General features: G+C 47.4%; 2 protein-coding genes across 3 annotated transcripts in view; one reads left to right on the top strand and one right to left on the bottom strand.

Annotated features, from left to right (window-relative positions):
* Nucleotides 1-10428, bottom strand: part of prima1 (proline rich membrane anchor 1) — a 29362-nt gene extending 18934 nt beyond the window's left edge. The window contains exons 1-3 of the mRNA XM_023802169.2: nucleotides 10399-10428; nucleotides 8959-10141; nucleotides 7600-7750 (exon numbers count right to left, since the gene is read on the bottom strand). Of these exons, the coding sequence (XP_023657937.1) occupies nucleotides 7600-7750; nucleotides 8959-9051 (244 nt within the window). The 5' untranslated portion in view covers nucleotides 9052-10141; nucleotides 10399-10428. The remainder of the gene's footprint in view (nucleotides 1-7599; nucleotides 7751-8958; nucleotides 10142-10398) is intronic.
* A 7273-nt stretch (nucleotides 10429-17701) lies between these two features.
* Nucleotides 17702-24173, top strand: LOC111838931 (protein FAM181A). Of its 2 annotated transcripts, none has more exons than XM_023802416.2 (2): nucleotides 17702-18150; nucleotides 22739-24173. In XM_023802416.2, exon 2 carries the CDS (start codon nucleotides 22818-22820, stop codon nucleotides 23682-23684), a length of 867 nt encoding a protein of 288 aa, XP_023658184.1. In that variant the 5' UTR covers nucleotides 17702-18150; nucleotides 22739-22817; the 3' UTR covers nucleotides 23685-24173. The 2 variants fall into 2 exon arrangements, with proteins under 2 accessions (XP_023658184.1, XP_023658183.1); XM_023802415.2 differs by lacking the exon at nucleotides 17702-18150 and adding an exon at nucleotides 22463-22578.
* The last annotated feature ends 20 nt before the right edge of the window (nucleotides 24174-24193 follow it).

Genomic DNA, 24193 nt, shown 5'->3' on the forward strand with positions numbered 1-24193 from the left:
CATGCTGTGCCATCAGGGTCCCCCGAATCACTACCAGAGATGACCTGAAGTCATACCCTATGTCTCCCCACACAATGATGTCATATCCTATGGCTCCCCACACCATGATGTCATATCCTATGTCTCCCCACACCATGATATCATATCCTATGTCTCCCCACACCATGATGTCATACCCTATGTCTCCCCACACCATGATGTCATATCCTATGTCTCCCCACACCATGATGTCATATCCTATGTCTCCCCACACCATGATGTCATATCCCCAGCCTCATGCAAACCCACAATGTGACCCATATCAAACTCCATCAAGTGCTGGTAATGCTGTCCTATGCGTCTACGAGGCGTCCTCTGTATCTGGTGACTAGACCTGCCAGCTCCTTGCAAATCAAATCATTTACATGCCCATTGCTGGTCTGCAGATGTACCAAATTACATCCAAATCGGAACATTACTTCTGAGTGCTTAACTTTTTTTGTCACTTAGTGTCAAATGCTGCATTTTGTTGTTATTTCTAGTAGAATTCCAGTCCTTTTTTCATTCCTTTATTTATATGCTTATAATAAACAAATTACAAAATAAATATTTTTTCCCAGAAGGGTAGTGCGTGGATCATTGTGGAAGGGAATATTCCCTTTGTTTTTCATCTAATGTGAATAATATTGATGTTTTATGGATCATTAGGGGTGTTTTTTCATGGAAAATGTTTAATATATATCTCTCATTGTGCAGAGGATTACTCTGGAATATTTTAGCACACACTGTTGCAACTTGGACAACTGGATTGAGTAATTTCTCTCGATTGTAATCTATGAGATTCATGTCTGTGCTTTATACCTATCCAAAGTTACGAGCCTGAGATTATTAGGTGCGAAAATCAACGCATGTTCTCAGGGATAACAAACAGATGAATATTAAGCCATTGTGATAAATGCTGAGGCGTTTTTATGAGTGGTCTTGACTGCTTTTGAAATAAAGCCTCGAGTCCTCTATGTCCGAGACCGAGACAAGACCGAGTCAAAATAAAGTCGATTATGAGACGAGACCAAGACTGCAAAAAATTGGGACCCAGACTGGTCTCGAATACTACAACACTAACTGCATTCACAAAGGCTGGTCGGGCACAAGTCCACATTTCAAACTACACTCCACAACATCGTTATAAATGAAATATAGATAATGATGGCCCACTGGCGCTCTGCATGAGCTGTCGGTCTGAAACAGGAAGACCGGATCTTCCCAGATGTTCGGCGCCACTCACAGCTGCAGGGGATGCGACAGTCGCAAAGAAATCTGTGGGGGTTTTATGCAAGTCATGCGAAAGGAGGCGCTCCTGCCAACAGCCGACGGTGTCACGGGTCACCGAGCCAAAGTCACAGGGCCGTGCCACCGACATCTTTCTAGATCTGTGGTATAGGACACGGGGCTCAAACACAATTCTGGTGTAACACGCATGGATGCCATCCGGACGGAGTGGCTGTCCCCGCAGCAGTCTCGTCGGCGGGGAGCTTTGCAGAGATGTGCAGCACAAGCGCGTCTGGCTATAGAGAGCGTGAGTGAGAGAGCGGCGGGAATAATTTCATTTCCACGAAGCAAGATCGCCAAGCACCATTGTACCGTAACGAGGACCTTAGCGGGCAAATCAGCCTATTACGTAAGGCTATTTTTAAACCTGCACTGGAGGTCAATCCATCTATTCCTCTTCGGAGTGTTGCACGCAGAGGGGGAAGCGATAACAACAGGCCAGGAAACTGGTCAATAATTTTGTACTGAACCAATGATCAGTAATTAAATGCACAAACTGGCTGAAGAACAAGTTCCAGAGTCAAGATTAATTAAGAATAAAAGCCCTTTTCTCCCAATGGTGCCGTATTTTTTGCCGTGTTGCTTAAGGTACCACGTCATCTTTGGAGCGAGTGGCTGGGATCTGTTACCACTGGCTGCTGCAAGCACAACCATAATAGTACACCACCCCACTGCAAAAAGCTTAGGGCCCCAGCCCTTACTGGCACTTTAGTAAAAGAAGGAGCCAGTTGTCACTGTGCCACTAAATTACAACCAGGTGCTAAACCCTGTCATTTTAATATACTGTATGGAACACCCTATTTGAAAACAGGTGTTTTTCAAAACACTGAAGCAGCTAAAGTGCCAGGTTTTTCATTCAGACTGGGGGGGTCAGTCAGGTGGGGTCACGCCCCGCCATTACTGAGGAGGAGAGTCCCCCCCTCTCAGGTGAGTCGGAAAATCCCTGCAGCAGGAGAGATCCACACAGATTAGTCCATGAAAGCCCCACTGCTGTTCTTTAATCCCTCTTTAATTAAAGTTAAAGTAGACTCCAGTTATCACAGTGGTGGTTGGCACATCGTTGACGTGATGCAGGGCATATGCCGCGGTTCCCCCCCCCCCCCCACCGCTCTGTGGGAAGGGGCACGTTGTGGCCGCTGATGGCCGTGAGGCACCAGGGGTAATAAACGCGTGATCCTGCGGGTTAATACAAACGGTTGACAGCTCCACCTGTCCATAAGCTCTACAGGTGTGGAGGGGGGAGGAGGGGGTGACCCTCACGGGGGGGGGGGGGGGGGGGGGTTTGGGCAAACTATTGGAAATTGAACCTTACTTGACCTCTAAAGCAATTACATAAAATCAGGCCTCGCCATGAAGAGCAGGGAAGCCATGATTTGTGCTGTTTGTCTTCACAGAGCTGGGATCAGGCAGCCACAGCGACCCAGAGACGGCAGGCAAACAGGAATTGATTGTTCCAACCAATCTTTCAAGGGGGAGTATGGCTAGGGGGGGCATGGAAAATAATACAGAGCTTTGCAGTAAATCCAGGAGATGTCATTTAAAAAATGAGTTGAATCAGCCATTTTCCAATCATTACGGACTGTCGAGTTTTAAGAATGAAATGGAATAAAAATGTTTTTAAATCAACCGACTGCGTAGCATCCTTGGAGCTGCTGGGCGATTTGTGTGTCCTGCAGAAATGCTCACAGTCCCAAAATAGTCTGGATAACATGGTAAACATAGTTTGTTAAAATAACTGAAATTACCATTGCCATCTGTGACCAGTGTTTGACATTTTAACCCATTTTGATGGGTGTTTCCATGAAATGACAAGCAAAGTAGCTCAGAAGCCAATCAAGATCCAAAAGATCTTGACCTTCTTCTGCACTGGTCCGGCGTAACACCAGTGATTCGATGATGGTCGGTGATAAGTGACGATCTGTAAACAGCACTAGATAAATGCTGATTCTAAGAGTTACCCGAATTAGACTGCTGGATTGATTAGTGTGTGGGGCTGCTGGTCAGCTGCCTTGAGGAAGAAGCTGTCAAAGGAAAGCAACAAGAGACAGCCAACCAGAAACGGCCATAGACATCCAACCAAAGATGACCGACTAAAGAGAGCTTACCAGTGATGGCCAATCAGAGGAAACCAAGCAGAGACGGTTGATCAGAGAAAGTCAAGCAGAGCTCAGCAACCAGAGCTCAGCTGACAGAACACAAAAATCACAAAACTAGTCAAATGCACATACAAATTCATAACAATTGTACTCCAAGTCCATCATTCATCCATTTTCTGTATCTGCTTGTCCTATTCAGGGTTATGGGGGGGGTCCGGAGCCTATGGGACAAGGCAGGGAACAACCCAGAATGAGGTGCCAACCCATCGCAGGGCACACTCACACACCATTCACTCACACACCATTCACTTACACACCATTCACTCACACACCATTCACTCACACACCATTCACTCACACACCATTCACTTACACACCATTCACTCACACACCTACAGACAATTTGGCAACTCCAATTCACCTTAGCCTGTTTTTTGGACTTGGTGGGGGGGGGAGACCAGAGAACGCAGAGGAAACTCCAAGATGACATGGGGAGAACATGCAAGCTCCACACACATACAGCTGGGAAGGAAACTCAAGTCCTGGTCTCCAGAGATGCGATACGAACCTGCTATCCACAGCACAGCCACACCACTGTTAATTCCAACATGTTCGAAATTATCGTGACATTCAAAGCAATCGTAACTTTATATTTTGATTTGCTTCAACATCAAAGATCTGTTCGCCTTCATCATCAGACAGCTTCACCTGAAACAGACAAGCCAAAGATTCTCAGAATAAAATCAGTATATTTCCTGCTAAAAATCACTGTCTCTCCCAGTGTAAGCCTGTGACATTGTGACCAGAGCTTCCAAACATCATGAAAGCAGTAATATTGGCACATAATATCAGTCTCCCGTGTGTTCAGCTGCTGGGTGAAGAGTGGAGGCACCAAGCCAGCGGTAGGTAGGTAAAGGAGAACATCTCATCACCTCAAAGCTCCTCACAAACCTTTCACCATTCAGGGCTCCAGCACCACTAGAATATAATAAACACACGAGAGCAAAGAGGATGACTCTACAGTTTTAACATGCCCTTTGAATATTAAATGTCCTCATATTTTTGGATGTTTCAGGCTGTATCGAAAAAAATAATGTGGAGAAGTACTTAAAAAGGGAGATAAAATAATTAATCAGAATTTTGTTACGGTAATTACAGGGGCAGGGGGATAAGTGCATCTTAGCTAAAAATGATCAGCTAAAAATAGTAGCTTATCTGCATCCGGCATAGTCGTGAAGTCGTTCATCCTTCGATTTTGTGAATCTTCAGACATGAAAGGCGTTCTGGATGCACATGTGCGTGGCGCTGCTCCTTTAACACGAGCGTCTGGGCTGTATTGAACGTGACGCAGCAGAGATGGTAGTCAGTCACTTGTGTCAAACAGCGAAATGCTTGATGAGGCCCCATTCCGGCAAACGGGGTGCCATGGGACCCCAGACAGAGAGGTACACACCAGCGTGTTGCACCCTCTGATGCTGCAGGGCTGCAGGGGGCAGCAGAGAGCACGCATGTGCGTGCGCATGCAGTCTGTCCTCTCCTGAGCCTGGCACAGTGCCGCTCACTCCCAGAACCCTGTAGCCAATCTGGGCTCTTCTTGTGCAATAATGACATCCAGTTAGAGCCAGACAAAAGCGGAGCTTTCTGCTATTTTTGGAGTGTTTTTTTTTGGGGGGGGGGGGCGGCGGTACTTTTCTAACCCCCCACACATGGCCGAGTCTGCCTCTGGCTGATTGGGGCACAGATGAAATCCAGCCCAGCTTCTGCAGCCAACACAAAGATACGGAGACACAGCTAGCGAATACCTAGCATGGTACCATCGAACTGAAACAGGGCCTTAATCCCGAAGGTTGACAGCGGATGTATGACTTAGGGGCGGGCAGAGCACAGATTCCACTCAGGGTGACAAGCCGGCAGGTCACATTCACACCAACATCAGGGTGCCGCCTGCTCATAGCTCCCTTTAACGAGTGTCAGCCTTTCGACACGCACTCATGGTAGCCTTCCCCTTGCACGTTCCAAACTCATTTTTAAGAGTCAGCACAAACACGGCCCCAGAGCGAGCCTTCTGGAATCTACCGCTTCCATCCTCTGCGCTTTGATCAGGTACGCGCTGTAACCCAGAGCAAATCCTGTTTTGCCTGATGTTCTGTTGTTCAAAAACCAAAATTATGAATATTTCCTGTCATTCATATACAGCTCTGGAAAAACTAAGAGACCACCCCGTATTTCTGTTTTTTTTTTTTGTTTTTTTTTTTGATCTGCATTTCTAAATCCTGGTTTAATCCTGGTTCTGCTGGCAGAAGGCTACACTGCGAGGCAGGCTGCTTCCAGGCTCAAAATTTATAAGACAGCAGGACACAAGAACAAGGTGAAGCAGGAGACACTGGGAACGACCAGAAACCAGCCAGATACTGGGCATAAGTGACTGTCTAATGCCAGAGATGACCGTCAAATTATCCGGCAGTGCCTCATGAGTCGGAGGATGACATCAAAGTGACCTTCAAAAAGAATGGGAAACAGTAAGTGGTGTGAAGTGCACTGTTAGGACAGGATCGTAACAGGCTCCTGGAAGCAAGGAAGACGCCCTTCATCAATGAGAAGCAGGGAAGACGCCCTTCATCAATGAGAAGCAGGGAAGACGCCCTTCATCAATGAGAAGCAGGGAAGACGCCCTTCATCAATGAGAAGCAGGGAAGACGCCCTTCATCAATGAGAAGCAGGGAAGTGCCAGGCTGTGGTTTGCAAAAAAAAATGTATATTTTACACAGACGCATACCCATAAATTGAGAAATGAGTGAAACTGAAAATTGCTGTGCTCTTAATTTTTTTCCAGAGCTGTATTTATGTTAAACTGGTCTATCGATCAAACAGATGAATTGTGCATTATATGTGCTAACTTGTTTTATGTGGGGCAAAAAATGCTTTAGTGTACACAGAATGGGCCGGTGAGTTTGCGGTGAGATCACAGCCCAGCGGAGGCAGGAGCTCACAGGCATGCATAACTTGGCTCTGTTTTTCGTGACATGGTGCTGGGGGTCTCCAGTGGCAAGTGTGTCTGCTTGCCGTGATTCCCGCCTCAAGAGCTGAGCACAACATAGCGAGCAGATACAAAAAAAAACAACACAAGCAGCATACATAACTAAAACGGTGCGTCAAGGTGATCTGAGGGGGGCGGTGGAACGGGGAAGCAGAGATACTTAGGGGACGGTATGGGGTCACCTTCCTCATGACATGAAAACACCTTTTTCATTGAGATATTACGTACGTTCACACAGCTATGCGGGGCAGATGCATGCTTTGTAATGTGCCCTCGGATAAGCGTACACTATGCAATGATACATGACCAGCTTTGCGTCATCGAGTCAGAACCAAAACGGACCCACACATGTGGCTTAAGGTTCTACGCCTTCAGGGACCGCGGACTTCGATGGCGCTTAGCTAGGGATGCACCTCCCATCGAGAGGCGGCTCGTAAACCACAGAGGCACTAAAAACAACAGTCCCCGACGAGCCCGTGTGTAAATTCAACTGGCGCCCCATGGGCCATGAAGACCATGATTCATGGCCCCCCCATATTTATCATCGGGGACCTTGATATTACTACAGATACGGCTGAGCCACCTTCCCCCACACACAGAATTTAATAAACCAGAAAAACAGATTTTATACGGGCAAAAAATCTCATCCCTTTAACTGGGTTTTATTATGGCATTCCCTGGAATTATCTTTCTTATTTGCCATTAAAAGCCATTCAGTTCCATCTCACGCAGCTTCCTCCCCGCCAGCTTAACTCCAAAACCCACACTCCGGCAAGAGCCTGGCTCATTAGGGTCCTATTTGTTTCGAAACCCTAATTTAATTAAGCCGTCTCCTTTTTAATAAGCTGGCCCTCAGGGGTCTTCTGTGCCTGACAACACAAACGCTGTGCACCCCCGGCCTGCCGTCTTGGGAGAGCTGAGGTTCTCCCCGAGGCCCAGCACCGCACAAAGGTCCTCTTGTGGGGTCCACCAGGAGAAAATCCCAGCTTGCCATCACCCTCCCCCACACTACCCATAAGGCCGAGGGCTCACCGCTCCTGCGGATTCAGCCTGCCCTCATCCAATCACCATGGACAGACGATATCATTGATGCATGCCAACATGAAAGCCGTGAGGAGTTTAGTCTGGCTGAAGCATTGTTTCGGGTGAGGCACTTACCTGTGGAAACGAGCAGCCTGGGAGGTGGAGGCGGTGGTGGTGGGGGGGGCAGCGGAGGGTAGGGCCTACAGTGGCAGGCCAGCTGGCATGTGTCACTCACCTTCGCGGCCACAGTCCGCGAGCATGACCTCTGGAGGTCGCCTTGAGTGCACTGGGGGGGAGGGGGAGGTTACAGTCACATTAATGCCCAACCACTGGAGCCTAAACAGAAGTACAGGAACAACATGGACTGCAGTCTTAAACCTGAATGACAAAAACATGTGCTTGAGACCTAAAGCGGTGTGATAAGGTCTGTTAGGGGAATCACATAACCCCTCCCCCCCAAAAAAAAATAAAAAATGTGCAGGAGAAACCATCCAGGCTCTGGTATGTGAAGGAACCCCGGCCGCCCACTGTGGGCATGCTGTGACCGCCGTGCTTCATAGGAGAGAGGAGTTTCCTCCTACGTAGAGGGAGCAGAAGTACCCCAGGCTGAGAGCCGCTCCTCTGAAGGGCCGCCCACCGCCAGCGTGGGCGCCTCCCAGGAAGAGGGCAGCTGGGCCACGAGCATGCCGAGGAGAACCCTGGTTTTGAAATCCCTATGGTTAAACCAGGCTGCGGGACACTCCACACTGTGTTTTCTTAAACCAAGCTGCTTCAGCTAAACACATACACACACACATACACATATTCCCTCAGGGTCTGAGAGGCACTTCTAACCGCTTACACATCTCAGGTGACACGCGTCCCACATCTAGGTGTTTTCACAGTTGTTTCCCGAGGTGCGACGCAGACAGCCGTAGCAAACGGAGCGCCGGGCAGAAAGGTGAACTAACACACACATTACACCGTATTTCGCGGTGATTTTACAGCTACATGCGCTCTGAAGGCGCTTTCGAAGCAGCCCTGTGTCGTGATTTTAATAAAATTGGCTTTAGTGGCCGGAACCCAAACTAACACTTACGGCTCCTAAAAGCCAACAGTTCCCTTCCACCCCAAAATAAGTTCTCCTGAAACCCGAAATACGCATAATCCAAACTCCTCTCAGTTTGTGCATTAAGTTTGAGACTGACAAATACTGCAGACCGTTAACTGTAGTTTATTCCAAGCGGTAATTACAAACATAAACATTTATACTCAGTACACAAAGCGACTGACGTGTGACTGCAATACATTTATGCTATTTTCAAAATAAAATACCCTACTGTCACCTAGCCTCCACTTTTTCGCACCATTAATTTATTGTTACGACTCAAAGCTACAAATTAATTTCCGCAACAGTAACACCGTTGCCGCACTGAAAGCCCCACTGTTATCCGGCGAGGGACCCGAGATAAAAGTTCAGACAAGCAAGAAGAAGAGAGGAAGCGAAGGACCCACCTGCAACAAGAGCAAGAAAGACGTGAGAAACCAATGACCGAAGAGAAAACGCCAAAAACTTAAAATGAGCGCTGGGTGGTCGCGGAACAGCATTCCTCCGTCTTTGGGGCAGGCAGACGAGCAGGAGGCGCTTCGGAACACTTAACCCGCTTTACCCGCTGCGGCGACGAGATTGCGACCAGCCGATTCCAGGAAAGATCTGCACCGCATTCTCTTCTTTGGATCCCCGGTATCGCTAGCATGGGGGAGCCTGGATTGCCGTACACCGAGCTCCAGCAGTTTTTGACAATTTCATTTAGGTTCTGTAAAGTTAATCCACCCGGCAAAAAAAGACATAAAACACGCGGGCGAACAGATGCACAACGTCTGAGAGCGAAGTTCTCCGCTGCGCCGCTGGACGGGAGCGATGGTGAGGCGCACTCAAACCTGATGTCCCTTTCCGATCGGGGGCAGGTCTGTACCACCAAAGTTGTACTAACTAAACACTTAAATAAGTGCAACGCCAGAAACACATCTATCTCCCGGCATCTGTAAAAAGAAACTGTAGGCGCTGACTCCCGATCCCCCAGTTTAGGTTGGCAGCGTAAACAATTGCGTGTTTATCCCCGATGGGTACAGCGATCGCCGCTGGAGGAGTGGTGCACCCCTCCTTGGTTAAAAGCGCATTAGGAAAACACCCGTCCGCCCGGCTACTAACATCAGTGTCGCTCGCAGTCCCAAAAACATCGGGGCAGTCCCTCCAGCTCGGTGCTCAGTGCGAATTTCACTGGAGGTACCCGGATTACATCAGCGTAATTCGGGTCGGAGAAAAGTGCACAAGGTCCGTGTGTTTCATGGGAATTGACGAGCCGCGAAACGTCGAGGCGGCCGAAGTGTCAGTTTGCACGGCGCTTGCAGAGACGAGCTTCTCTGAGGACGGTTTCCGTAGGTCGCATCGCCAGTCCGTCAGCTGGCGGGGCTACTCACGGAGACTGGGGTCCTATCGAGGAGGCTGTGAACCGTGTTTTACGAGAGAAGGGAAAAAAACGCGATGAGATCAAAAGATTGAAAGAGAGCAGTGGAGAGATTCAGGCAGCCTGCCCAGTGCCACCCGCCAGTAGCACATTGCAGTCTTCTATCGTTCAGCCCGACGGCCTCCCCTCTCTCGGTTCGGTTAGGAGGTGCGTGATCCCTGCCGCTGGCCCTGACAAAAAAAGGAAAAACTGCCCGTCAGCATCGCGGAACCGTAACAGGTCCTGGCCCAATTTGGATGAAGGGTTCAATGAATATTAAGAAAAATATATATATGCCGAGGGGTAAACCCCTACTTTAGCTTATTATTTGAGGGAACACAATCACATTAGACCCAACGCGATATTTAATTATTAATGAATGCTCTAAAGACGCCGCATACGAGGATTTGCATTAGAGAATTGGAATATGCATTATACTGTGTGTTACCGCACTATATGGGGATCTACGAGGACGCCCGGGATTTCTCTGAGAGCAAGAATAAAGCACTGGAAAAGTTGCGTAATAACTCTGGCACTGGTCCGTGACTAATGCGCGACAGCTGATTGTCATCAGCCTTTCCTCTTTGTCCCCATTTGCAACGCAAACGTGTAGTCATGTGGGGGAATATGGAGCTAACGTATCCATTTAAAGAGTGCTAGGACAAGCGGGGACAGAAAATGGATGGATGGGTGTTCGACACTAAAGACCAAGACTATACTAGGACATAATTTTGGGGTGTGAGTTTTCATTCTTTGCTTGGTGACGTAGCTCGCCTTTGAGAAGAGAAATACACCCACTCCCAGGGGGCATGGTGGATTCAGTCAGCCCTGCAAACAGCCGGGGGGGAACGCAGAGTTAGTCAGGTTCTGCTATAGAGAGAGGTCAGAAGATCTTAGGAGGGAACGAAAGATCGATCTGACAGCTGTGTAGTAAGCGCCCTGAAGGTGAGCTCTCTCCCTGATCTTCCTCCTCATAAACGATTCACCTAGAGGAGTAGGAAGGACACTCCTCACTATCCACACCTCCACATGGAGGAGGACTTGGTGGATGGGGGTGGAATATGCTATCTATTCAAACGTTCCAGTGGACTTTGTGTCATTGGTGGATCACAAACCTGTAGCAAACATCTCTTTGGAGAGGCATCGGTGTACGTGCAGTTAGGGGTCACCCCTCTCCCGAAAATGGACACCGTCCTATGAATGTAGACTCTTGTAACAGAACAGACACTGGCTCATGGCACATTTCCAGAGTATTACTTCCTTCCCCCTTTTGCAAACATATTAAGCATGCATGCATTTCACGAGTGTGTCACATTCTTATGATGGGTGGTGCTCCTTGATCAGCTCCATGATCACCAAAGGCAAAAGGGAATATTTCTGGCAGTGATTCCCATTTAGCCTCATTAGGAGCTGCGCCTTTGTCCTCCATTTAAAGCAGCAGCCTAGTACTGGTCACAGCCCAGTATGTAAGGTGACGTCACCATATGTAACGCCACCTTTGCTTATTGACTTGGCTCTTTGATCACATCTTCACCTGCTATTTTTTGTAGGAAGCGATCGAGGCGGAATGGCATGCTGGAGTCGTGGGGGGGGGGGGGGGCTAGAGTACCAGTGTAGTCAGGGGGTGGGACATCCTGCCTCCTACTCCCTCCCCCCCCCCCCCCCCCCCGCTGATAAATGGCGATCTGCCGCCGGCTCTAATCAGCCTGGGCACACAGTCCACTCCCCCGGCGACCGTTACCACACACATAAAAAACACCCACACCACTCCTTCAGAAGCATTTGCTGCTCAGATCAAGGTCAAGTGGCAGCAATAGCTGTGAGGCCTTTTTAGATGAAATAAACAGGACATGTAAAACAGCACTCACAGTAGCATACACACATTAGTGTTACATCAGCACTACACATACACCAGTGTTACACACATCAGCATTACACATACAACAGCGTTACATCAGCATTACACACACATCAGTGTTAAACATATACCAGTGTCACACACATTTCAGCGTTACACAGCGTTACACACACATCAGTTTCGCATATATCAGTGTTACGCAGTGTTAGATCAGTGGTACCCAGATATCAGTGTTACACACATCCCTGTTACATCAGTGTTACATCAGCAGTACACGCATATCAATGTTACACGCATCTGCGTTACATCAGTGTTACATCAGCAGTACACGCATATCAATGTTACACGCATCTGCGTTACATCAGTGTTACATCAGCAGTACACGCATATCAATGTTACACGCATCTGCGTTACATCAGTGTTACATCAGCAGTACACGCATATCAATGTTACACGCATCTGCGTTACATCAGTGTTACATCAGCAGTACACGCATATCAATGTTACACGCATCTGCGTTACATCAGTGTTACATCAGCAGTACACGCATATCAATGTTACACGCACCTGCGTTACATCAGTGTTACATCAGCAGTACACACATATCAATGTTACGCACTTATCAGCATAGATGCATCAGTGTTGCAGCCCCCACCCGTCATGGTGTGCCTGGCATTTAAATCACACACAGCCGTGTGTGGCCAGTGCGTGGTCATCATTTACCAGCTCTTGTTCTTTCTGGCACTAGTCCAGAATGTTGTATGGGGTCTCCTTGTGAGAAGCCTTGTAAATGACATTCTAAAGCCTCTATTTCAAGCACAATGAACTGAGAACAAAGTGCAAATGCAGTGGTATGAAATTCTGCTGACATCCATTTTTACTGACCTTGGATGTCTTTTTATTTTATTCTGTATGTTTACGTGCACACTAAGAAAATCAAATTATTTTGTCAGTCCTACTAAAACCGGACTTTTAAAGTACATGTAAACATGTCAGTCCAACTGAAATCGTACTAAGTCATATTTCTCAAAGTCAGACTAAGACACCTAGATAATGCGATTGGGAGTCGATTTAAAACTGGCTGAAACTGAAACTGGCCTAGGTGCCCTGTGCATGCTCCTGTTTCCCCCCTCGGCTTTGACCCGGAAGTAACAGAAGAAGCTGGTACCCAGAAGAAGCTTAGAGCATAGCAGAGGTCACGTTGTTGGTTCACTCCATACACCGGTGTCATCTGCTTTCCACAAGGAATAGCGTGCGTCTCCTTTGTAAAAAAAGAAAGAAGGAAAAAAGGACAACATATGAAATGTACAGCGCTGTAAAGCTGTCCAATTCACCGCTCAACTAAAGGGTGTGTTTCCACCACACCAGGTACCGTAGTTTTGGTACTTCAAGAAGGTACCAGAACTGCGCTACTTCAAGGTGTTGGTTTTCAACTGGCATAAAAACCGGGACCAAATGACAACATGAAGTGGGGTATTTTATACTGAATTAAAAAAATGGCTGGATGGATGACGTGCGATATTAATACCAACATCACATGTAGTGCACATCCGATTCTTACATCGCTAATCAGCTAGATTAAGATCAGGTTATTTTTTACCTTCAATTTGGTACAGATATTATAGCACAGGGAGTTTAAGTTTTGTTAAAACATTTTTACTCTGTCATAGGAAAAAAAACTTGGCTAGTTTTGCAATTTTAATGATTATTCCTTTTCAAGATTATCTAGTATATGTTTAAAAATCAGTTTAAAGTTTACCTCCACTGCTTTTGCATGAGCGCTGCATGTGTTCTCCAAGAAAATCAAACATTTTCATCCTTGCTGTTTAAATCACTCCTAGACGGGTTCATGAGAAATTTATGTTCCTTTTTGTTTCATAAATACCCCAATATTTATTACAACAAAATCACATTACAATATTTGAAAAATATCCAATATCCTGCTGTCATAGTATATTATACAATATACTCTATTTCTTGTTATTTCTTGTTCATGTTGCTGTCCTGATCTTGTCGTGTCTGTTCTTCTGACCAGATCGCAATTAAATCTCATGTCACTTCATTTGTCCATGCATCCATTATTATTTATGTTATTATTTTTTTACGTCTGTGACATAATAGGTCAACCGGAAAAAGCCCAATACTTACAAGCTGAAAGGAGCCATATCGCCACCTATTGTAGCAGAGTTGGACATACTTCCATCAATAAATTGTTTCCCCTCACATGCATGTATACTGGGACAAGGACAGTAGTCCGATAAAATGGCGTAGTCGAGCTATAACCGTAGCACTTAGCTGTGCCTGTAAACATACTTATCGTTGCTGCACGATTTCAGTTTTCTGGATCAAAGATTTCCTGGTGTGAGTTTGTGCTTAAATGTAATATACCTGTCCACAAAGAGACACATGGTACCAGCTCATGGAACCAGGACAGCAATAATCAGAGTTGGGTAATTCAGTTCCAGAGAGTAAAAGTCCAGACCGGGATTTTGTTTCAATCAACCAGTTGAGTACTCTGTGACTGTGACTCTTTATGCTCAATTGGTTGGTTGAAGCAAAATCTTGGTCTGGACTGTTACTCTCTGGACCTGAATTACCCAACTCTGGCAATAAACAGTACCTGGTGTGCCCCATGTCACAGTCTACTGTCCCAGTGGTTTTTCTCCTGACCTCCATGCAGCCCTGCTGGTAGCTGTACCTGAGAGGAGGGCCTTCAGGCTGATTATCGTATCACACAGATTTCAGATGAATAATGGGGAGCAGAGTTCCTGTGGGAGGAATCCATTGCCATCACGCTGATCCTAGACCAGACTATAATTTATCTTTTGGCCCTGGACTTAATTTGATTCCCAGAAGCTGGCATCAGCTGTAGAGAGCCTCTCCAGAAAGTCCAGGAAGAAACGCATAAAAGAATCGTGAAGCATTTTCAATGCATTTGGGGCCGTTTAAGAGATAAAGCTTTTGTTTATTCAAACAGATCAGTGACGTTTAGCACCCCAGAGACCTTGCATACCCTGCTGTGTTTCCAATCACCTGATTCTCTTACCTCCATTTTAAAGTCTCCCAGGTGCAGCCAAGCAGCTGCTAACTGATTAGCCTGCAGTAGTGTTACCTGTCGCTCTTGATAAACAGCTGAATATTCAGTCTCCCTGGTGTTCCACTCAGACGATCGACCGTGATATCGACCGGACCAAACTTAGGTAGAGCTAAGCGAACATGAGAGAGCCTCAGTAGGCTGTCACAGAGGCAGGTGACGTGCTTGAACTTCAGTTTGCTGATTGGAGAAGCCTGACCACTGCCCTTTTCTGCTAATTGCTGGATGTTTCCGTGAACACGGCCCCAAACTGATGCCATTTAATTACAGGAAGCTGGTAGATGGTGCAGCAGATTAAGAAGGTGGAGAGGCCTGCTTCATCGGCAGTTTGGACCCCCCCTCCCCACTGGCTGAACTTGAAGACTGTAAACATTATTAAATGGCGATGGATGAAGTTGGTATGGATTGAGGTCCACGCTTGACTGATAGCCCTCGATGTTGCCATTCCGCAGCTGGGAGAGGGTGCTCAAAGGTGGAGGAGGGCTCCGCCTTCCTGCTGGGCTGGGAACAGGCCCCAGCAGCGCGCTCCCACTCCTGATGAATGACTGACAGAGTGATGACCTCGCCTACCCACAATCCCACTTCAAGCCCATAAATCTGCCACGAGGATCATTTAAAGAGCTCCTGGACTTCCTGTCTGTCTCAACCAGTGACATAATACATATTTCTCATCTTGTGAATGCCGTAAAATACATTTCCATAAAAACAATGATTAGGCGTAGCTCCCACACAAAAACATGCACATATTTCCCCAGCCTATTATGTCCATCTCAGCTTGGACTGACTGCAGGCTCGGTTCTGGTCGGATCAGCCGTTAAAAAAAAACATTCTTGGTTCTGCTCAAAAATTTTTTTACAGTGAGACATAAATAATTTCACAGAAACTGACGTTTTACATCTTCCCTTTATTAGTCTTTAAAAAATTAAAATCCTCTTTTTATTGAGTTTAATTGCACACCAGCTGACACGCTTGAGATAAAATCCCAAAAAGTGATCATTTTTACATTATCTGCTGCTGGAATTCGCCAGCCGTACTTGATGCTATTAAGTCTGTAATTTATGAAGTCATGAGTATTTATTTTAAGGGGATGTATTTTTAATTCACTTTCTGCTCCTATTCAGAAGAAAGACTGAATAAATGAGGCATCATTAAAGCTGATCAGGGAGGGGATCAGACTCCTAGATAGGCAGCAGCTTCTCCTTTGGCTTCTGTTGGCTTATATTTATATATTTTTTTCTTCTCAGAAAAGTCGGCCGAATGCCCTGAGACCCACCACCTCATGCACTGTTGATATGACGTGCCCCCCCCCCCCCCAGGGCCAGGTATGCTGTGAAGAGCTGATAAATCCTGCCAGGGGTACAAGGCATCCCACGGGGGCCATTCGGCTGGCCGCCTGAGCAGCCCGCGTCCAGAATCGATGCACGGGCAAGACAGAAGCCTTAAATCACCTCCCCGTTTCTGCTGACGGTGGTTAAAACCCCCGGCCGGCAAACAAGCGGCTGTCACAACACGATCCATCACGGGACCGACTCCCGCGCCATAGATACCCTGGTGGCAGGTGGGGGGGGGGGGGGCAGGCAGGCAGATTCTGCACCCACAGGGTCGTGACCCCGTCTTACACATACCAGCCTTTGTGGCGCCACCTGTTGACTCACCCAAGCTAGTAACTTTCCCTCCAAATAATATAATTTGCACACCAAGATTTTATTGTGCTTCATGCGCACAACAGACCCAGCTCTGTGTCCGTCTCAGACCTGGTGCAATAATGGCAGGTAAATCCACTGGTGGGAATGGCTTCTATGTGCTGTTGGTGCCTCTTTTCCCATTTCTACTTTTCTAAGATGGCGGCATGTTAAAGGGGCTGCCGCAAATCGGCCAGTCATCCGGCGAGGATTTCGGGACTGTTTGAATGGGGCCTGTGATGGCTACAGAACCGCAGGCCGACATTCAGGGCGGATCCGACGATGGACTCAGAAGTGGACCCTCTGCGCCCTTCTGCTTTTGGAATTTGTTCAGCAGTGAGGTGGACCTCCAGGACCCCGCCTCGCACGTGAAATGATACCCCCCAAACGAAATGGTTAGAAATCACTGGAAATTGGCCGTGCTGCACCACAATTTCGCCATCAGGAGCCGGTGACAGGAAAAGCCGTATCGAGGATCCCTGGAACAGGGCAGCACACGTGAGCGTGCAGCAGCGCATTGGTGCGACACTGGAACGCAGTGGTGCGACACTTCCCAGAAACGCCTGGAGCTGGCCGCTATTATACATAGAGGAGGCAGCAGGATCTGCCATCGCCTCACATGCTGGCCCATCCTCAGGGGCCCAGCCAATGAGGTAAGAGCGCCTGCTAATGACAGGGCATGAGGGCACAATTAATCTTCAGCTACTTTTATGGTAAAGCGGGGGGACTGTTTACGTGACCCACTGAAACACTACTGGCCTGTGCCAGGAAATTAATGTAACTAAACACAGCCCTGGGACATAAGTCAGGGGAGTTAAACAAACGTACCCCTCCCGACACCCCCCGGAGGGATCAGGGGCAGGGGGGGGCATTCTGACAGCTGAGTACGGTGGCATTTTCTAAAATTAGAGAAAAATGGAGTATTTCTTATGTGTTCAAACCTCCCCTAATCTAGCGAGAGCTGTCATGCTTTGTGTACGTCGTTTCCCACTGTGCCTCATTCTCGCATGGGGATGTGGGTACGGTCACCTGTCCAAAGGGCCCGACACACAGCCCTCCTCCTGACTCATTACAGGGCGATACCTTTGCCAGGTCACTCCATTCCAGTTCATTTGGTTATTTACGCACTTTGCCGTGTAACCAAGGAGAACAGCAGCATCTATAAGTGACACATGTCCATCAGAGCCCAACTCTTCCTCACTACCTACATCGGAGGATTATCGAGGTGTGACTTTGTCTATCACACTTGTTTCTTAACAGACCGCCCATGCTTGTAGAATGGATTATAATAGTAGTAAGTCATATACTGCTTAAGTACAGTGGTTACAGTGTCCGATATTGTTGTTCCAAACGCACATAGTCATTTTAATAGCAAACTGAAACGCAAGGATATTTTACTTTGAAAAGATGCTACTTACCCAGGCTTTCTTGTGTATCTAAAAACTGCCCTATGAGGAGATGTGAGACTCAGTGGAGCTGGAAGATTGTCAAATGTTGGCTGGGGAGGGGCAAGGCACGTCTGAGCCAGCAGTGCATTGGAAGGTGCGGAACCAGCAGGATTGACAGGTGGGCCTCCTACCTTGCTATTGTAAAGCACCTTGTGACCAGTGTCTGTGAAAAGTGCTATATAAGTAAACTTTACTTACTTACTTACTTACCTACTTACTAAGTGTCCCGCTAAGGGAAAAGGGAATGTTTATCAGAGCTATCCAGAGAGAAGGAGACAGTCTCAGTCAGCCAAACAGGCACACAATCCACCTATCAATTTGAAATATACCAGCAATGGGAATGGATGGGGGTGGTTGTGTGTGTGTGTGTGGGGGGGGGGGGGGGAGGGGGGGATTCCACCTTCTGTTCTATTTCAGAGTGATAGTTGGGAAAATCTGACCTAGACTGCCTGAGGCTTCATATATATTCACAACCATCGTTACCACAGGCCAAGGCAGCAGAGAAATATTCAGCCTCTCAAACCCATTTACCCTCCAACACAACCTACAGACTGATATGCAGAAGAAAAGCCTGATCATTAGTAATGAAATCATTTCATGTGCCTGATGCAGAGAGAAATGTCAGGCTCTGTGAGATCAGCAGAAATAAATGTCTTTGACCAGAATTTATGCTCTGATTTCTCACTCTATATGCCCGCTTCCATGTGTGCATATAATTACAAATGCTGTGCACAAAGTTTTTTCTTAAAGCCGAAGTAAAACAACTGAAATACCAGCTCTGCTGAGGAAATTCGTTTACTGAACTCTTACAGGGCCTTGAAATATTCAGTAAAGTGCTCTATTGCCATCTAGTGGAACAACGGTATACTACATCAGCTCTCTGATAGCAACCCAAATTACAAAATCGTCCAACACTACCAATGGACTCAAGTAACACAATATAAACGTAACCGCCAGGTAAAGTCATGTTATGCATCGGGTCTTCCTTCTGTAAATACAGTTCTAGGTTGTTACCATTGTGTGCAGGGAATTACATAAAAACTGCTACACTGATGGGAAACATATTCTTACACTTAACACTGCAAGCCCTATGAACTGCAGTGGTTTATTTAGCATACAGTTGTAACAAAGCTATTTAGGCTTAAGTATAAACTCATGAGCACAGCAGAAACTCTCCTCCTGAAATGTGACTCTTGAGCCCAGTGCTTCAAACACTGTGACACTGGAGTGTATTTGAAATTGACCCTCAGCTGGCTAGATGAACTCTGAACAAACACTGGTCTTCTGCCTGGGGGGGGGGGGAATTGCCAGCTCATTGTATCAGAGCATCCATGGGGGATATTTAGCAGAGCTCTATGTCCAAGATCAGTTTGAATTTCACCTGGATGGAACGCTGTGACCCCTGTAGGGGAGGCATGCAGGCTGTGCATGTGTGTGTGTGTGTGTGTGTGTGTGTATGTGTGTGTGTGTGTGTGTGTGTGTGTTTGTGTGTGTGACACTTACAGCTGCACCTATTCATTCCCTAAAAGCCCCGCCATCTGTCTTGAAGGCCGAGATGCCTGAGAGTCTCTGACACCGCGACGTGCCGTGCCCCCCCCCCCCCCCGCACCGACGTCGCCGCTCCCAGCGGCTCCACTTGAAAGTAAACAACGCGGCGGTTCAAAGTGTGGCGGGCGCTTTGGTGTGCGCGGCTGGCCATTCAGCGGCCGCCCGCGGCAGCGGTTCAGCCGCTAATAAGAAGGGTAAACACAAACAGAACGCCCGCCGGCACTGGCTGCACCTGCTTTGGCCCCGAACCGCATCCACTTTTAATCAAGTCCTTTCTGAGGCGGCATGCAGCCGCTGGCTCGCCGCGTCTGTTTGATGAGGCTTGGCGGAGGAGCAGCCCGCGTCGCCCCACGCCGCTCTCGGGTTCAGCCCGGCTTCCGCGAGCCTCTCTGTCAGTTTTTGTCCCATTCCGGCACTTAAGCGCTCGAATGAAGCTAATTATTCTGCTAATTGAACTAATTTGGCCTTCCCTTGCAAGGCCATTGCTGCCGGCTGCTATGAGAGAAGGCCCTCACGCTCCCTGGCTATCTGGGGTGGGTGACTGGGGGGGAGTGGAGTGGGGGGTTCCTGATTAAAGATGGCCGACTTTAAAGTGACATAAATAACAGGCCGCGCCCCATCCGTCTTACTCAAGTTGGCGTGACGACGAGACGTGGGGGGATTTATCAGTCCCGAATACTTCCCTTTCTCTCCCCCCCCCCCCCCACCCCCACTCACTTCAAAGACCAGGAGTGGGACTGCAAGCCCAGGAACGGGGGGGGGGAGGGTGATGGTGGTTGTGTGTGTGTGTGTGTGTGTGTGGGGGGGGGGGGGTCACTATTGTTAATTGGTCTTTTGAGCTGAACAGCAAGGTGGACAGGATAGAGCACTGGGACCAACAATGGGCTCCATCACCCTCTTAGATGGCTACCGGCCGGGCCTGACGAAGAAGGATCGCTGCCCCAAAACAAGGGCCTGTCTGTGCAGCTGCTGCTGGGGGCTTGGGGACAGTGAGTCGGGCAGAGTGTTCAGAGTAGGTCGCTCTCCTGCTCATCTGGACATGCGCATGTGTTCATGTGTCAGGGCCCTGCAGTCAGATTTATCTGGTGTTGCTATGGGAGCCAGCGTGGGGAGGACAGAAATGAGTCCAATGTCCTCATTGTCGCTACAGTTCTCATTCTGCTGCTTTTTCTCCGCACCATTTGCATTTGTGCGCATATTAATTTTGTCTCTTGGACGGTCTTTTATATTCACCTATTTAGTTCATTTCGAACAAATACGTATATTAATCCATCTATTAAGGGTGAGATTTTTGTTATGGAATTAGCTATGAAATAGTAAAGCAAATAGGTATCGGGTTCAGAGATTGGATAGTGTCATTTCTGTCCATCTCACTAGGATTCTCTAAACCCTTATTCCGTTTCCATATGCATGGGACACACTGCTTTTCCACAGGAAAAGATACATGTCCTGTATCGGTCATCCCGAGAAACTGCTGTGACGAAACAGACGTGAATACAGAAATAATAATAATATCATCCCATATTGTTATAAGACGTATCTCATAAACTGTTTTTTTTTTTTAAATGTATCTGGCATAAAGGAATTTGCGTTAGGTAGGCCTATGGGTTAGATGTGCGCTTAGGGTATTGGATTAATTAATTCTGAATTCATGACCAGGCAGTACATATCTGTGTTTGTTTTATGTCACTAAGACCCTCAATTACGCGTGCGCACTTAAATTAAAGTCGGCCGTGTACAGTATTTCACTCTTAAAACTTGATCATGCAACTTGACAGTTCATCGTAAAAATCCTTTTAACCAAATGATGGGGTCGGCGAGGTGGACTGCGGTCCGGTTTGCGACCCGGTCTGCGGTCCGGTTTGCAGCGGAGGCTGCAGGGGGTGATCTGTTGTACGTTACCTTGAGGGACAGTCTGCGCGTATTTAGTGCCACCTTGCCGGGAGGAGGTGCTTCAGGGGAGGGGGTGATTGGTACTCCTTTTTTTCTCAATAAGGGGATGGAGCTCAATTAGCATTTCACAAGTCCTTTCTCCCTTTTCTATTGCCACCTTCCCCGCGGAGCCCATGCTTTCTCCGCGGATTGTCCTGTTTTTGGCCCTTGTCGGCGTTGGCAGGGTGACAGTATTCGAGTGTGCAAACTTGTGCTATTGTCCCCAGGCCAGGAGGAGCCATGGAGACCTCACTAATATGACACAGGAAAATGTTTGCTGATGGCAATTCTATGGGCTTTGTCCAACTCTTTCTCCTTCATGACGACTCGATTTAAGTCTCTAAATGTTTGACTACAAATGCAGGAGTGCTATCCAGCTCCTTTTCCTTTGTCCCGCGAGGTTTGAATGAGTAATTCAGCCTTTGTGTGGCTCGATTGAAGGGGCAAACATAAAGACAAGATTCTTGAGCGTTCAAGCCCCCTTTCCATGGATATGCGCACATCTCTTTAGATTCCACCCCCCCCCCCCTCCAAATCCCACTTTTTCTGACATCACTCTTAGAAGGGGAAAAGAACTCCAGATCAGAACAGTTAAAAGTAGCCCGAACTGAGCCCTAAAAGCTGGCATTGTCTCGTGGCGGTGAAGCATGCCCACTGCCAACCCCCAGACAGACTTAAGTTATATTCGAGAATAAAAGATTTAAGTAGTCTTTGCACACCGTCAGCATACGACGTTTTTGAGACGTCGGAGAGGAAAAAACGTGACAGAGGTTCAGGGGTCCGAAAAGTGAGGGACAGAACAGAGAGGAACGGCTGCAAAGAAATATTGCATCTATTAGCCGCTTTTCATGGGGGGTGTCCCCATGACAACAATTTGCAATGGAAAAGAATGTGATACCGGGAAGCTCGGTGCCTGATTGGGGTGCATTGTGTCGCGAAAGAGGTCGCTGATTGGCTTGAAGAAAGCACCACAACTACATGCTGTTTATATTCATTCAGCTTGTTCAAGTGGTATAACTATTTTTGGAAGAGAGGTTGTGTCGGGATTCTTCCATTCAGAGGGACGGTAAGTTTAAGAACGGCAAGTTGGGAAAAATTTCTTACTCAAGCGATTGTGACATGCAGGATATGTTAACAGGGCAAAGTAGCTTTGGGTTATCGGTGTGAAAACGTGACGCTCCCAATCTTTGCGTTGTGAATGATGCGAGAATTTTATATTTTTTTAGGTTATGATGACGGCAAAGAAATCCGTAACTTGCACCGATAGTATGGATTAACCGAATCCATAAATCTAATAATGAAATCATGGCCAGCGCGGACAGTGAAGTAAAAACATTGCTGAATTTTGTCAACTTGGCATCCAGCGATATAAAGGCTGCCCTTGACAAGTCCGCCCCGTGCAGGCGCTCGGTGGACCACAGGAAGTACCTACAGAAACAACTGAAACGCTTCTCTCAGAAGTGCTCCAGGATGCCCTCCAGGTGCCATGCGTACAGGGCGGGTGAATGCGGAGTCCCCAAAACCCTTGAAGACAAATCTGCAGTGTTCGCATTTGAACCAGCAAATCGTAACCTCCAGCTTTCCCGATTGAAAGACAGGAGCGGATCGGAAGTGCGAAGCGAGGACAATTCCGGGCTGAATGCGAAGCCCAAAGCGGAGCGCGATCCTCACAGGCAAGACCAAGTGCCCATGAGGAAACGGCAGCTCCCCGCGTCTTTCTGGGAGGAGCCCAGTTCCTCCAGGAGCAAGCGAGATGCTTTCCCAGTCTCCTGGAGGAAGAGCCCTGGAGACGCCGGAATCAGCGGGCCTTCAGCTCCGGAGGAGGAGAAAAAGAAGAAATCTTCGGACGAGAGAAAAGCTCATTTAATACTCTCGAGTGAGCAGATCGCAGCCGAGAAAGAGCCGCTAATGCTGGACATCACCCCAGGAAGCGTGAACGTGTGCGGCTGCTGTCCTTTTCAGTACCATGGACACCACGTCTTCCAAGGCCATATAGTCCTTCCCCACTCAAGCTTCTCGGAGGTGGGATTATGGGGGAATACCACGGTTGTCCATGCGGAGACGTCAGACATCCAAAATGGACAGAAAAGTCAAACTCACGTCGTAGTGAAGCCCATCCCCACAAAACCGTCGGTACCATCTCCTATTTTCAGTGTATTTGGATTTATCTGACGGTCATCTCGTCTTTTAGACCATGACCAGCAACTATGAAACAAGCACAATGTAAATAACTGTTAGATATTTTGTGATATTTGGTTAAAATTCCCCGATCAATCTATTTATTGCAGGCTCTAATTAAAACCATTGAAAATGTTTATTTTTCCAACAGTAAGGCTATTTTTCTAACAACGGGCTAAAGTTTTGTTTGTTAACTGTGTATAGGCCTATGGGATCTGAAGCACTTACGTCAAATTAACAAACACTGAATGAATTCATGAAGATGTGAAAATAATTTAAATTTTCTTCTTCCGCGATTACCAAGGCAGCTGTATAGTATAACGTAATAGGGTACAACACATAGAGGATTAATTATAAACATGCTATAGCCTATATTTTGAGAATGTCAGTTTCTGATGTAACAAATTGTGTATTCATTTGTACGTCAAAGCTTTATCAGCATAAGGGTATGTGTAAAACTTATTAAATCTGTGTCATGGAAAATGCCAAAAGAACTTGTTTTA

This window comes from Paramormyrops kingsleyae, chromosome 14, assembly GCF_048594095.1.
Source record: "Paramormyrops kingsleyae isolate MSU_618 chromosome 14, PKINGS_0.4, whole genome shotgun sequence".
NCBI lineage: Eukaryota > Metazoa > Chordata > Actinopteri > Osteoglossiformes > Mormyridae > Paramormyrops > Paramormyrops kingsleyae.

What these genes read in the sequence shown, in the direction of transcription:
- LOC111838931 (XM_023802416.2), top strand. Translation starts at nt 22,818, where the DNA reads ATGGCCAGCGCGGACAGTGAAGTAAAAACATTGCTGAATTTTGTCAAC.